At 38.0% G+C, this 12,562-nt stretch overlaps 1 protein-coding gene across 1 annotated transcript in view; it reads left to right on the top strand.

Moving 5' to 3' along the window:
* The window catches only part of LOC107842459, a 13,221-nt gene extending 2,301 nt beyond the window's left edge, over positions 1-10,920 (top strand). Inside the window, exons 2-3 of the mRNA XM_016686309.2 lie at positions 8,582-8,668; positions 8,749-10,920. Coding sequence (XP_016541795.1) covers positions 8,582-8,668; positions 8,749-10,626 — 1,965 coding nt within the window. The 3' untranslated portion in view covers positions 10,627-10,920. The remainder of the gene's footprint in view (positions 1-8,581; positions 8,669-8,748) is intronic.
* Positions 10,921-12,562: the final 1,642 nt, after the last annotated feature.

Genomic DNA, 12,562 nt, shown 5'->3' with positions numbered 1-12,562 from the left:
TTGGGTGTTTTTGCTTCTAGGCGGATCCTGTTTTCATTTTTTATTGGTGCTTTTTCTCGGTAGGTTGAGTAGTGTTGGGTGTTGTTAAATTGTCATAATTGTTTTATTTTCTTGTTTCAATCATTTGTCTATGTAATCTGAACAGACTAATAACCTGAACCGAATCTCAAAATTAACTTAATTGACCAAATATTAACCTTTTTTAAACCTTCTTAATAGCAACACATCTTTGTCTAAAGTGATGTAGCACCAATAAATTATGAATCCGGGATCCGCCTCGGAGGACGTGTCTGTGTAGGGGTTGGCGGGGAGGAGAGACATGTAGAGAGTTTGGCTTGAGTAGTTGAGGCATACGTTTGGAGAACAAAGCAAAACTAGAAAGGTCCATTGGAGAGTGTTGGGCTTGGTGTTCGTACTTGAACCTACTTTCTCACCAGTAGTACCAGCACTATCTTGTAGTTTCTTGTTCTTTGATTTCAGTTATCACCTGTATTTTTTGTGCTCTGATAATCACATTATTTAGTTATTGTTACTGTTCTTTCTTAGATATGTTGTGAATTTTCCATTTCACATTATTTCGTTGTTGTTACTGCTTTCATTTTCGTATTCCCTTTTTCAAATTGTTTTCAAATGCCTTATTTAAGCTGAGGGTCTATTGAAAACAACCTTGGGTTAAGGTCTGCATACACTCTACCCTTTCCCGACCCACTTGTGGAATTACTTTGTTAGGTTGTTATAGTTGTTGTTTCAGTAATCATAATGTTCATGGCTGTTTCATCATCTTGCCCAAGTAATAAAAAATTGGTTAAGGGATGTATTTACCAAAAAAGACTTGTTAAGGGATGTGAAACAATAAAAGAGAAACTAGAGCGGAAGTAAGAGAGAAATCTAGAAAGAACCCATAGACTTCTTACTTGATGGTTCTTATGTTACAAAAATACCTAAAAATTTTTGTGAATGTAATACTGATTGTGGATATATATTTATTGTGATGACTCATTCCATGATTTTATGTAGTGCATCTATTAGATACTTTTTGATTTAACCATTAATCTCCATACGGGTTGGCTTATCTTTTCTCACCTTTATACATTTTAGCACTAATTCAATGTGGGTGTTTTTTGCACTCTTTGTCACACCTGTACCTGATTCTTGGACCTCGACGTGTTTTTTTTTTTTTTTTGATAAAGTAACATTTGTAATGTGAAGAAAACATCACATAGGTTCTGAAGCCATACTTACAATGCAATAGGAAGAAAAACTGTTCAAGCCTAGAAGAAACCAAGGATATCTATGATTGACTCAGTATCTTCTATGTAGATTTGTTTACACCAAAAACAAAGAAGTCTAATGCAATTCAATTTGATCTCCTGTACTGAAATTCTTGTGTCTTCAAAATATTTGGAATCCCTTTCCTTTCAGATTGTCCACCATATACAAGCTGGGACAATCCTCCATCTATCTTTGTCTGCACCACCTGCTCCAGCCTCCTCCCAACTAAAAAGAACCTTAGTTATTTTTTTTTGAACTTGGTAACTTTAAAAAAGAACCTTAGTTATCTTCCTAGGTATTGTCCATAAGTTGGTAAAAATCCTCCATAACTGATCTTTTACCTATTTTCTTGGACAAGGAACTGATATCTTACCTTGCAATATAAGAATAGATAGCTCACTGTCCAACTTCTCCCCACAAAGATAGCATCTTGAACAACAGGGATCCATCTCCTGTTAAGATTATCTTGGGTCAAAACTTCATTTGCTAATAAGAAGAGTCCGTGCAACTTAGAAATTGGTAGAGATCCGTTTTAGAAAAGTTTCGCTGAGATAATTTTGAGTGGTATTTTCCTGTTGATAAAGTGACGGTTGATCTCATTGTCTTTAGTTCTACGTGAATTACATTATCATATGCAATGCAGTTCGCAGTTTGATTTTTACAAAACATTTTCATTTTCTTCACTTTTTCAAATTTCAACTCGATTAACTGCTCGATCACCTAAGCTCACATATTGCCTAGGTCATAGTTTTATACCTACCTTCGGCACCACATCATGTCTCTACTTTTCCAAGAGATTCAGGTTCTGCCAATCATTATACACTATAGCTGCACATGGATCAATGGATATCCGACCTGTTCTTTTGTCATCAAGTATATGGAAAGATGCATATCATGACATCCAACAACTATCATTAGGATTTTCTGGTAATTACTAACAACACTGACTTCAGATGAAATATCCAACAATGACTCGATTTCACAACGGTTTGCCTATAGTGTCCTGGTTTTGATATGGGATCCCCTGTTTCCCAAGTGTGTTTATTGGCCATACCAGTTTAGTCCGTAATCCAGAGCAAACACTCTACTTGGAGTGAGCAATGTCTATGCCCAAAGAGTATTTAAGCGTCCTAATTCTTTGGTTTCAAAATGAGTAAAATTCTGACTCTGTAGGGGATCAATCTTTTTTTGTTCATCTAGTAACAAATATATACAACAAGGTATAGACACAATTTCGGTGCATAGCGTCAATAGAACAAAATGATTCGGTTTAGGACAAATCCAGATTGATGACTGTAGAACAGAAGTGTCCAGACTATCCCCTGAAGATTGTGTCAAATCATGAAGATAAGCATGAGGTTGACATGCTAAATCAGACTATCCTATACGACAAAATAAGTGTCCACACTATCTTATACGACAAAACAAGTGTTCGTTCTTTTATGGACTTCTTTCTCTAACTCACCATGTAGATATGCATGTTTGCTTTTAAGCTGATAGAGTAGCTGATGACTCATGGCCACCATATATAATAATGGATATAGACACAATCTTTGCAATGGATAGAAACAGAAATCATCAACTTGATTGTATTCTTTGTTCATAAGGCGACCTTAAGCTGGTCAACTTGTCCATTCGGCCCATTCTTTAACATGTAACCAGCGACAACTAACTATGTTTTGCTGGCAGTGGCACTAATTTCAAAGGCTTTTTTGGCATATAAGGCAGGTATATTATCAATCATCACCTGTCTCCAATTAGGATCAGCAGCTATACCTCACCGTACCTAGAAGTAGGCAAGAAGATAAACGATCAGTAACTTAAGAAACAAATGGGGTGAGGGTTACGAGTGGAGCTGATACATTTTCTAATGGCCATAGAGAATCATACATGGGAGCGTAATCCCTGTTGAAATAGGTGCCAAAGAAGGTATTACCCGAATCATTTATTGTGCTTTCGGAAGAATGGTCAAACTGGGAAGATTGAACATATGGAATGTGCTGAAAGAATGATACATGTATACAAAATACTGCTCCTCTGGTGGAAAATAACATTTGTACCCTTTTTGAAGTCAAGAATACTGGGAGAAATATAAGAGAAAAATATTATTGAATTGTTGTAACTACATAATTACAATAAGACCCTATTTATAGACAGTACATTCCAATCCTTGTCCAAGTAGGACACTAAATTACAATTCTTTTCCAAATTGGATTCTGTATACTATTCCTATTCCTATTCTAACACTCTCCCTCAAGCTGGTGCATTCTAGGCTATGTTGCTCGGACTCGGCTGTTTTGCTGCCGAACCCGTCTCAACACGAGATTGAGGCGGGGACGGGTGCTTCCGCCGTCTCCGATTCGGTCAACCGATTTCGGAGGCGTTGACCAAACTAAAGAAGAAATATGAGGGGAAACATCGAATAATTAACCGGCAGCTTACCCGGAAAAATCTCGACCAACGACCGCCGGAAAAGAGACAGCATAGTCGATGTGCCGTCGCAGTCGTTGTACCACCTAAGTCATTGTCAATCATGCGTTTCTCCCACCCCAGTCGGCGGCGGCATTGGTCGGACACAGTGATGTTTTTTTTGGGGGGGGGGGGGGGGGCTAAAGTGACGGTCTTTATTTGTTTGTATTGTTAATAACATATATTAACACGTGTATATTAACAGATATTTGTTTTAATAAAAACTAATTTTTTTAATAAAAAGTAAAAACTAAAAAACGTGTATACTTTGACAGCACCGTGTCGATCAGTGTACTTACTCTGACAACATTAGTTTAAATTCTTAATTATACTTATTTTTTGGTAAATATCTTTATAACTTCATATTTATAATATTTAATTTTTTTAGCCGAATCCCCGCACCCGTATCGACACTCAGATTCGCACCCCCGAATCTTAAAATTTATATTTTGACGAATCCGACTCTCGGATCCGCACCCGTCTCGGATGCCTGCACCCGAGTCCGAGCAACTTAGATTCTAGGTATATGTACCAAGCTTGTTATTGATGTAACTAATACGAGGATCAGCGAGGGACTTGGTGAAGATATCTCCAAGAAAACTAGTAAGGACTGCTTTGGACGTCTGAGAAACCTAGTTGAAAAGGAACAAATTGAAAAAGTGGTCGAAAAAGTAGTAAACATAGCTGAAAAGTCTTATCTGTTGCTAGAACTGGTATAAAATATATGGTTTATCTCAAAATCAAGAGATGAGTAGATCTTGAACAAGAAAGTTACCAAAAAAACTGGCCAGAATATGCTCACGTGCGGATTATTAGATTTGACGGCTGAAAAGTGGTTATAATATGTGAAAAAGTTATATGTGTAGGGTTGGAATGAAGGCACGACCCTATTGAAAAAGAGAAATTATATGGGTAAGGTTGGAATGACGGCACAACTTTATTGAAAAAGAGAAATTATATGCGTAGGAACGATGACACGGCCCCACGCAAATCAGATCCTATCCGAAGAGTCATGAGAACGACGTACGGAACTACACAAATTAGATAACAGTGCTACGGAAATTAGATGTGAGAAGCCACCGGAAAGAAGCACTGTTGCGCAATCTTTTGCTAGCATAATCAGTGGCCAGACAAGCGGCATATATGATTTATAGCCACCCGCCGCAGTGGAAGCTTTTTGATTCTCTACAAATATCGTAGAAGCTCTGATACCATGTGAGAAATATAGGAGAAAAATATTATTGAATTGTTATAACTACATTATTACAATGAGACCTTGTTTATAGACACTACATTCCAATCTTTTTCCTAGTAAGGCATTACATTACAATCCTTTTCCAAAGCAGGATTCTATATACTATTCCTATTTCTATTCCTATTTATATTCTAACAAATACCAAAGAAAAACATATTTAATTGATGTAGCAATGAGTTTATCCTTCTATGGGTCATATCATAAAAACATGTACCTGTAAACACTCTAGGTGGAAGTTTTATGAAGGTTGAGAAGGATGAAGGAGAGAAGGGGGACTTAATCCTGTATGGCTGAAGATATTCGGTTGATTAATGCATTAAGAAGATTACTTGAAACTAGAAGATTTGATGAAATAGTAGGCGTGCAGCAGTCGCAATCAAGTGCTTGTTCGTGTGCTCTGCAGTCACAATCAAGTGCTTGTTCGTGTGCTCTGCTACTATTTTTTGTTATTGATTATGGGGGAAAGACGTGGCATTAGGCATTTTTCAAAAAAATAACTTGTTTAGCAAAATTAGTCATCAGTAAAGGCTACAAAGTACTGATAACTTGAATTGATAGTAAGGGTAGTAAGATAACCCATGTAATTAAAGGAACGATACATATAGGAACTATTTATATGTCTGCAAACAAGAAAGACATCACATGTTGGAAGGAAAAGAAAGATGGGATCTACAGTCAAATCGTGCTACACCCTTATGCCTAATCTACAAAATGCAACATCAGTTTGGCCTTGGAAAAAATTTTGGAAAAGCCGTGCCCCTTACAAAGTTCAGATCTTCACTTAGTAGGCGAAAATGCATGTCTCACACAATCGTATTTGCAAAGAAGAGGAATGCGTATTTGTTGTAGCTACACATTATGTGAAGAGCAACCAGAGGACACTAACCATATTCCTGCATTGCTAAATAATTGCTCAATTGTGGGACATGTTTTCTATCACCTTGGGCCTAAAATGGACAATGCTTAGAGATGCATGGGATCTTCTACAAAGCTGGCACACTAAAGGGCTGAGCCCCATGCCTAGAGTTGCATGTGATCTTTTACAATGTTGGCATAGTAGGGGGCTGAGGGGCATAAATTCAAGTTTTTGGGATGCAATACCAACAACAATTTGGGCTTGTCTTGAGAGAAACTCAAGAATTATTGAAGAAAAAAAGGAGAATGTAATTAGTTTCAAGTCTCATTTAATTTCCTTATTATCTTTTTGGAACATGGCAATGTACGTGATTCTCTAAATGTCGAGGCTATGATTGACTTGATTAGTTCTCGATACATGTAAGAACTTCAGTAGTCATCTGTTACTTTGTCCGATTCAAGCTTGCTAACTTGTGATTGGTAGTGATATAGCTGCTTTGCAATAATTCTCCTGCATGGCCTTTGCAAGTGATGGGGAGCTAGATTGGTCCACTATGAGCATGCACAAAGACATTTGATGACTTAGGTTGTATTTGTTTTTTTAAAATTCAGACGTCTGAATGCACATCTGAATGATTGAGATGTTATCTCTAGATCTGAAAACTGAATGATTAAGGGTGTGTTTGGTATGATGAAAAATGTTTTCCTATTTTCCCTTGTTTGGTTGTAGTAAAATATTGGGAAAACATTTTCCAAGAGAACTCATTTTCCTCTATTTGAGGGAAAATGACAAATGTGACTTACGCCCCCACCCCCACCCCAATAACACTCATATTCACATGACTCAAAAAATTCACATTTCTAAAAAATTTATATTACTCGAAAATATTTTTCACTGTGTTTTGTTTCAATTTTTCACTGCTTGAAATAAAAAATAGTGAAGCCCAAATTTTTTCCTTTTCCAGTGTTCGTTGAATGTATTGTTAATTTCATATGTATAGAGGAAGACTTACTTATGTTACTTTTGCTAATTGCATATTTCATTTTGTCATCAATGTAACTTGTTTCACAAGGTTGAATAAGCTTGTCGTTCCATTATATTTCTATTGCTTGTAGTATCTTGAGATTGTCTTGACAAAATATTGAAAAATGTCTCCTATATTTGCTAATTAATAATTTCTTAAATTTAGTGATTGTAATATTTTAGTATTCGATATTAATATTATTTGCTATGCTTAAATTAGTTCATACAAATTGTTGAATTGCTAGAGAGACTATATATTAGTTAACAGTTAGTAGTATTTTCAAAAAATTTTTTTTTCACTCATCAATCATACACTAAAAAATATTTTTCTAAAAAATATTTCTACTCACCAACTTAACACCATAAAATATTTTTCACTCACCAACCAAACATGAGAAAATAAGTAGAAAACCAACTTATTTTTCAGGAAAATATTTTCTAAGAAAACATTTTCCATGAAAATTATTTTCCATCATACCAAACAATAGCCTAAGACTGTTTGTTTTTCAACATGTGAATGTGCAAAAAAAAAATTATTTGTAGATATAATAAAATAAAAAATACAATTCAAATAAAAAATTAATTATATATTATAAAAGTATGTAATTTAATACAACAAAATTATTATTTGATTGAGAAATAACATTTATGTTTGTTAGTGATAGTGGAGATGGTTTATAATGGTGGTTGTGGTAACAATGATTGATGTTAGTGATAAATAATGTTGATGGTGATAGTTGTGATTGTTGGTATTATAGTGACTGTTATGATAGTAGCAATTAATGGTTGTGGTGGTTGTGATGGTGACGTTGCTTGATGTTAGTAGTTTGAGGTGTTGATTCTGTTGGCTGAAACATGAATGTATGATGGTTGATGATGTGTTGGTGCTAGTTGGAGATGTTGTTTGGTGGGATGGTGGAGATGGTTGTTAGTAGAGAAATTGTAGCTATGGTAGTGGTTGAAGTGGTGGTAGAGGTGGCGTTACTAGAGACAATGGTGGTGGCGGCAAAGGATGTGTGGAGGTTGTGATGTATTAATGATGGCGCTAGTCGTGATAGATGAGTTGCTTAGTAGTAGGGATTGGCTGGTAGTGGTTGATGACGGTGGTGCTGTCGATGGCGGTGGCGGCGGTGAATATAATAGAATAATAGAGGTAGTAGGTGTGGTAGCGGTTGACAATAGTGGTTGGCAGTGTTATTTGTTGTCGGTGGTTGTGATGGTGGAGGAGGTTGGTGGTGGTGGGTGGTGGTTGACAATGGTAGCGGTGGTAGAGATGGTTAGTGGTGGTGACTGCTGATTATGAATAGAGTGGTGAATATTATCAAACACCACAGAATATCTCTTCAGACCTATTAAGACTTGGTTCTAGATCTAAATGATTAAGACCTATTCAGACCTATTAAGAGCTAAAATCTTAATAAAAAACAATATATTTAATGATCTGAAGTCTGAACCATTAAGATTCAGACCTCCATTAAGTGCAAACAAATGAGGCCTTAGTCAATAGCCAATGCACTTAATATCAGTAACATTGCAATTTTTTGTGGAGTAAGAAGTGCTGACTGGAGAATTCTCCTCGTCTGTTGGTGTACATTTTCATGCACTAACTTATGTTTACAATTGTCCGTGTAAATTATGAATGTTACTTGGGAGTTTGGAGGTGGTCTTTTGATGTTGATTTCTTCTGCTTGTCTTCCGTTTTGCAGATTGCCTGCAGAGATTATCCCCATTCACGACATCTTTGTGCTAAATTTCCCTTTGGCTCTACTCCCCATGAAAAGCACTGTGATCAGGTAATTTTATCCTTCATTTTGAAGTCCATGTGGTTCGGGTGAAAATTTGTTAGTTTTGATTACTGTTCTCTTAATTTCAGTGCCATTGTTATGTTTGTGACACACTTGCTCCATGTGTCTACTGGCGCACTGCCCATTGTCATGCCACTGACAAGGACAAGTTTTGGAAAGCAGAGAGACAAAGCACAAGGAAAAGTGATAAAGCGCTTCCAGTGGTCACTCCAGGCCGAGGTAATTCAGTATCTGGTCCCCCACCTGTAGCTAACCAAGCTCCAGGTTTTATTCCGAGATTGCCCAATTATCCCCAACATAACCAAACGTTTAGACAAACCTCAATTCGTCCTTGTTCCATGTCAAGCAGTCCTGGATTACCGAATTCAACTAGACAGCTGTCCACTGCTCTTAGAGACAAATTTCATAGCCATGTTGTCTCTCAACAGTTGCGCAATGCAAGCAGTAATGTTAATCCAGGGGACAGAAGGCACGTGGGGCCCCAGTTTTTTACTACCCGGACAGCGTTCAAAAGGGCAGGGTCATCTAGACAGGCGATTGCTACTGATAGATTTGGATACAATTCATCAAACACTTGTTCTGTGCCTCAATTTGGTAGAACTCATTCTTCAACGGCTAGGTGGCAAGTGCCTTGGGGCTCAAGGCCTGTAGGCTCGAATAGCTATATTGCTTCCTCCCAGTACAATACTGGCATACGTGATGCTAGTGCTGTTTCTTTCCAAGCTCGACTACAGAGGCAGCCTGATCTTGTTGGTGTGTCTGCAAATTATGCACCAATGGGACCTCAGATACCCTCTCAGTCCAATGCTGAGATGGTTGGTCCTAATGCTGTTTCTTCCCAGCATCAGCTACCTCGGCAGCCTTCTTTTGTGGGTGCATCTGTAAATTTTGCACCAATGGAGCCTGGGATCCCTTCCCAGATCAGTGCTGGCATTGTTGGTGCTAATGCTGTTTCTGGTCAACCTCAATTACCTAGGCAGCCTAGTCATGTGGGTTTATCTGCAAATTTTGCACTGATGGAACCTGAGATGCCCTCCCAGGCCAGCACTGGCTTGAGTGGTGCTAGCGCTGTTCCTTTCCAACCTCGGTTACCTAGGCACCCTAGGTTTGTGAGTGCATCTGCAAATTATGCACCAATGGAACCTCGGATTCCCTCTCAGCCCCAAGTTAGTGTAGGTGCAAATTCCACGTCTTCAGAATCTCCAACCTTCGTTCTGCCATATGCTATTTCACTATCTTCCCAGTCACAGGTGGGTAATATATATGACAACCCACTGCCACCTGAAGCCCAAATGCTCTCTCAACAGTATGCAGAAGGAAACTCCGCTAACAGTTTGCCTCAGCAAACTTCGGTAGCCTTCCATCCAGAAGGAGGGAACACTTCTGTAAATACCACTGCTTCCCAGTATCTACTGGCCTGCTCAGCAAATTCAGGCACCGCCCCTGGAAATTCAAGTACCGCGGTCTCCCAGTTGTCCAATCAGCCAGATGGGGAAACCTCATCAAACAGTTCAGTTCCCTGCAATGTCGATTTGCCTTCCCCTGCTACAATGGGAAGCACTTTTGGGAGCAGGGGTGAGAACACTCCCTCTTGCCAACCTGAACTATGTAGACTGCATATTCCATCATCATTTGATAACCAAAATATTTCCCAGCATGGATATCAAGGTGAAGATACTTTAGTTCCAACTTTCGAAGATTTTGACTTTGATTGGGAGACACCTATTAGCCAAACCAACAGTTTGGGTAATGTATTTAATCCTAAATCTGCAGAGCCACCGGAGGTAAGTAGACATCCGCAGTTAATGGAAAGCATAACCTGTGTGGACATTCAATATGATGATTGGTTAGTTTCGGGACCTTCAGACACTCCAGTTTCGACAGGATTTAACATATTGTCCCCTGAAGCTCCTCCTATAGATTCTGGATTTTTTGTTGACTTCTAAATGTTGGCGGCATCCTTGACGAAACATGCCCTTTCGGTTTCGTTTTTCTTTTAGAAACAAAATTAGGAATCTTCTCGCCTTTAAGGGTAGCTGGGTACATGTGGTTTAAAGAGTTTAGGGTTAACAGGTTAAGTTTTCCTCTGGTGTAAACTGCTTTTGTGTCGGAAACCCAAACAATTCCGTTCACCTGTAAACAGTACTAATTTCTTATGTAATGCCATCTTAATGGCATTTTTTTTTGTCAAAAAACTGGTTTCAGTGAAAAGATGATATACAATTGTCAATTTTTGTGAATATCAGTGGCCTGGACCTCATTGGTTTTTTTATTGGTTACCAGTTTTGCAACGGTGAAGAATTCACCTGTACATGGTGTCATGGTGCTATTTTCTTATTAAAAGCTATCATAATAGCAGTAGCTATTCTTACGCGAAAAAGGTGCTCCAGTGAAGATATGATTTACAATTGGTTATTCTTTTTTTTTAATGATTATCAGGACATCATTGGTTTTATTGATGGCTAGTTCTGTACCAGTTTAAGAAATTAGCTTCGTACCTGAAGGTCGACAACACTGATGGATAGTTCATTCTTGCTTTGTGTCTTGAGCCTTCTGGAAAAAAAAAATGCATGGTGGTTCTGAAGGGAGATAACAGGTATTATTTGCAAGCTGACTTGGATACTAATGATATTAAGGAGGAGAAAAAGAGAAACAATAGTAGTTTGGTTAGTACTTGCTTTGAAAAAAGGGTTCTTGGTAGCATGATTTATCAATGCCAGGATTTCTAGCTAGTTGGATTATGGAATCCCACCAGAGACTATTGAAGACAGCAGTAAACCCCAACCCAGTAATAGAAAGTTAAACGCGGAACAAGGAAAAGGTGGGGGAAGGAAAAGATAAAGTAGTTAGTTTAGACAATTGGTCAAGGGGTGGGATTGCTATGTAGTTAAAAGTAGTAATTTTCAAATCCCGCTAGATTACGCACTCAAATAGCATACACCAAGAATCATTCAGGATATCATGCCATCATTGAAGTCGCACTGTGGGGACTGAGCCTTCCGAATGAAAAAGGAGAGAAGTGCTTATTTTCGTTGGAAAGACCAAACCAACCATCCTTGAGCCCCTATTTCTCACTGAAAGTTCGTTACTCAAGAAGTAGATGCTCTTGGAGCTGTGAAAATCAAATGAAAGTTGCGCTAATAATATTAACAGACTTTTCCTGGCAACTATTATATTATTACATTATCTCAAGTAAAGAAGCAGATGTTCTGACTTTAGCTTTAACTTTATTCAGTCTTCATAGCAGATAGAGAGGCAGGTAGGATGCCTCAGTTGGTACTGGAATGCGGTCCATTTGAGCAAGCTGAGAAGCATTAGTCATAAGTATTTGTCTTTGCAGATTTGGTTACCTGGATATGATAGTGAAACAATGTTGATACGATGGTAGAAGTGAGCGGAGAAAATTTAACTATAACAAACACGCAGACAAAATAGCAGATATTATATGGGGAGATGAAGTCTCAGTTGTGATCTTCCACAAGTAAAAGAGAGCTGTGGACAGGTAAATAGATTGGGTGGCATTTTAGCCTACATTTAAGTACAATATAGCTGAAGCACGAAATACGCAGTCGCCAAACAATCACTTTAATCTTACTTTACTAACAAAATTGTAGAAGTGAGCAGGGAAACGGAAAACCTAACTAAACTTAAGAGAGACGCACCATATGTATGACCAGAGCTTAAATAGTTTGAGCATGAGGGCATGCTGTGTTTTTTCTGAGTTTTCTTCATCACTTCTCATCTACTCTTTTTTCTTGCAATTTCTTGAAGTCTCGTTCATCGTTGAAAGAGCCTTACAGCAACTTTAGTTTCACCAGCTTATTAATTTCATGTTACACCCAATCATTCCGCCTTGCATTTTATCAAACAAAACTTTAAATC

The sequence above is a fragment of the Capsicum annuum genome, chromosome 9 (genome assembly GCF_002878395.1).
Source record: "Capsicum annuum cultivar UCD-10X-F1 chromosome 9, UCD10Xv1.1, whole genome shotgun sequence".
NCBI lineage: Eukaryota > Viridiplantae > Streptophyta > Magnoliopsida > Solanales > Solanaceae > Capsicum > Capsicum annuum.
This window is presented reverse-complemented; position numbering and strand designations above follow the sequence as displayed.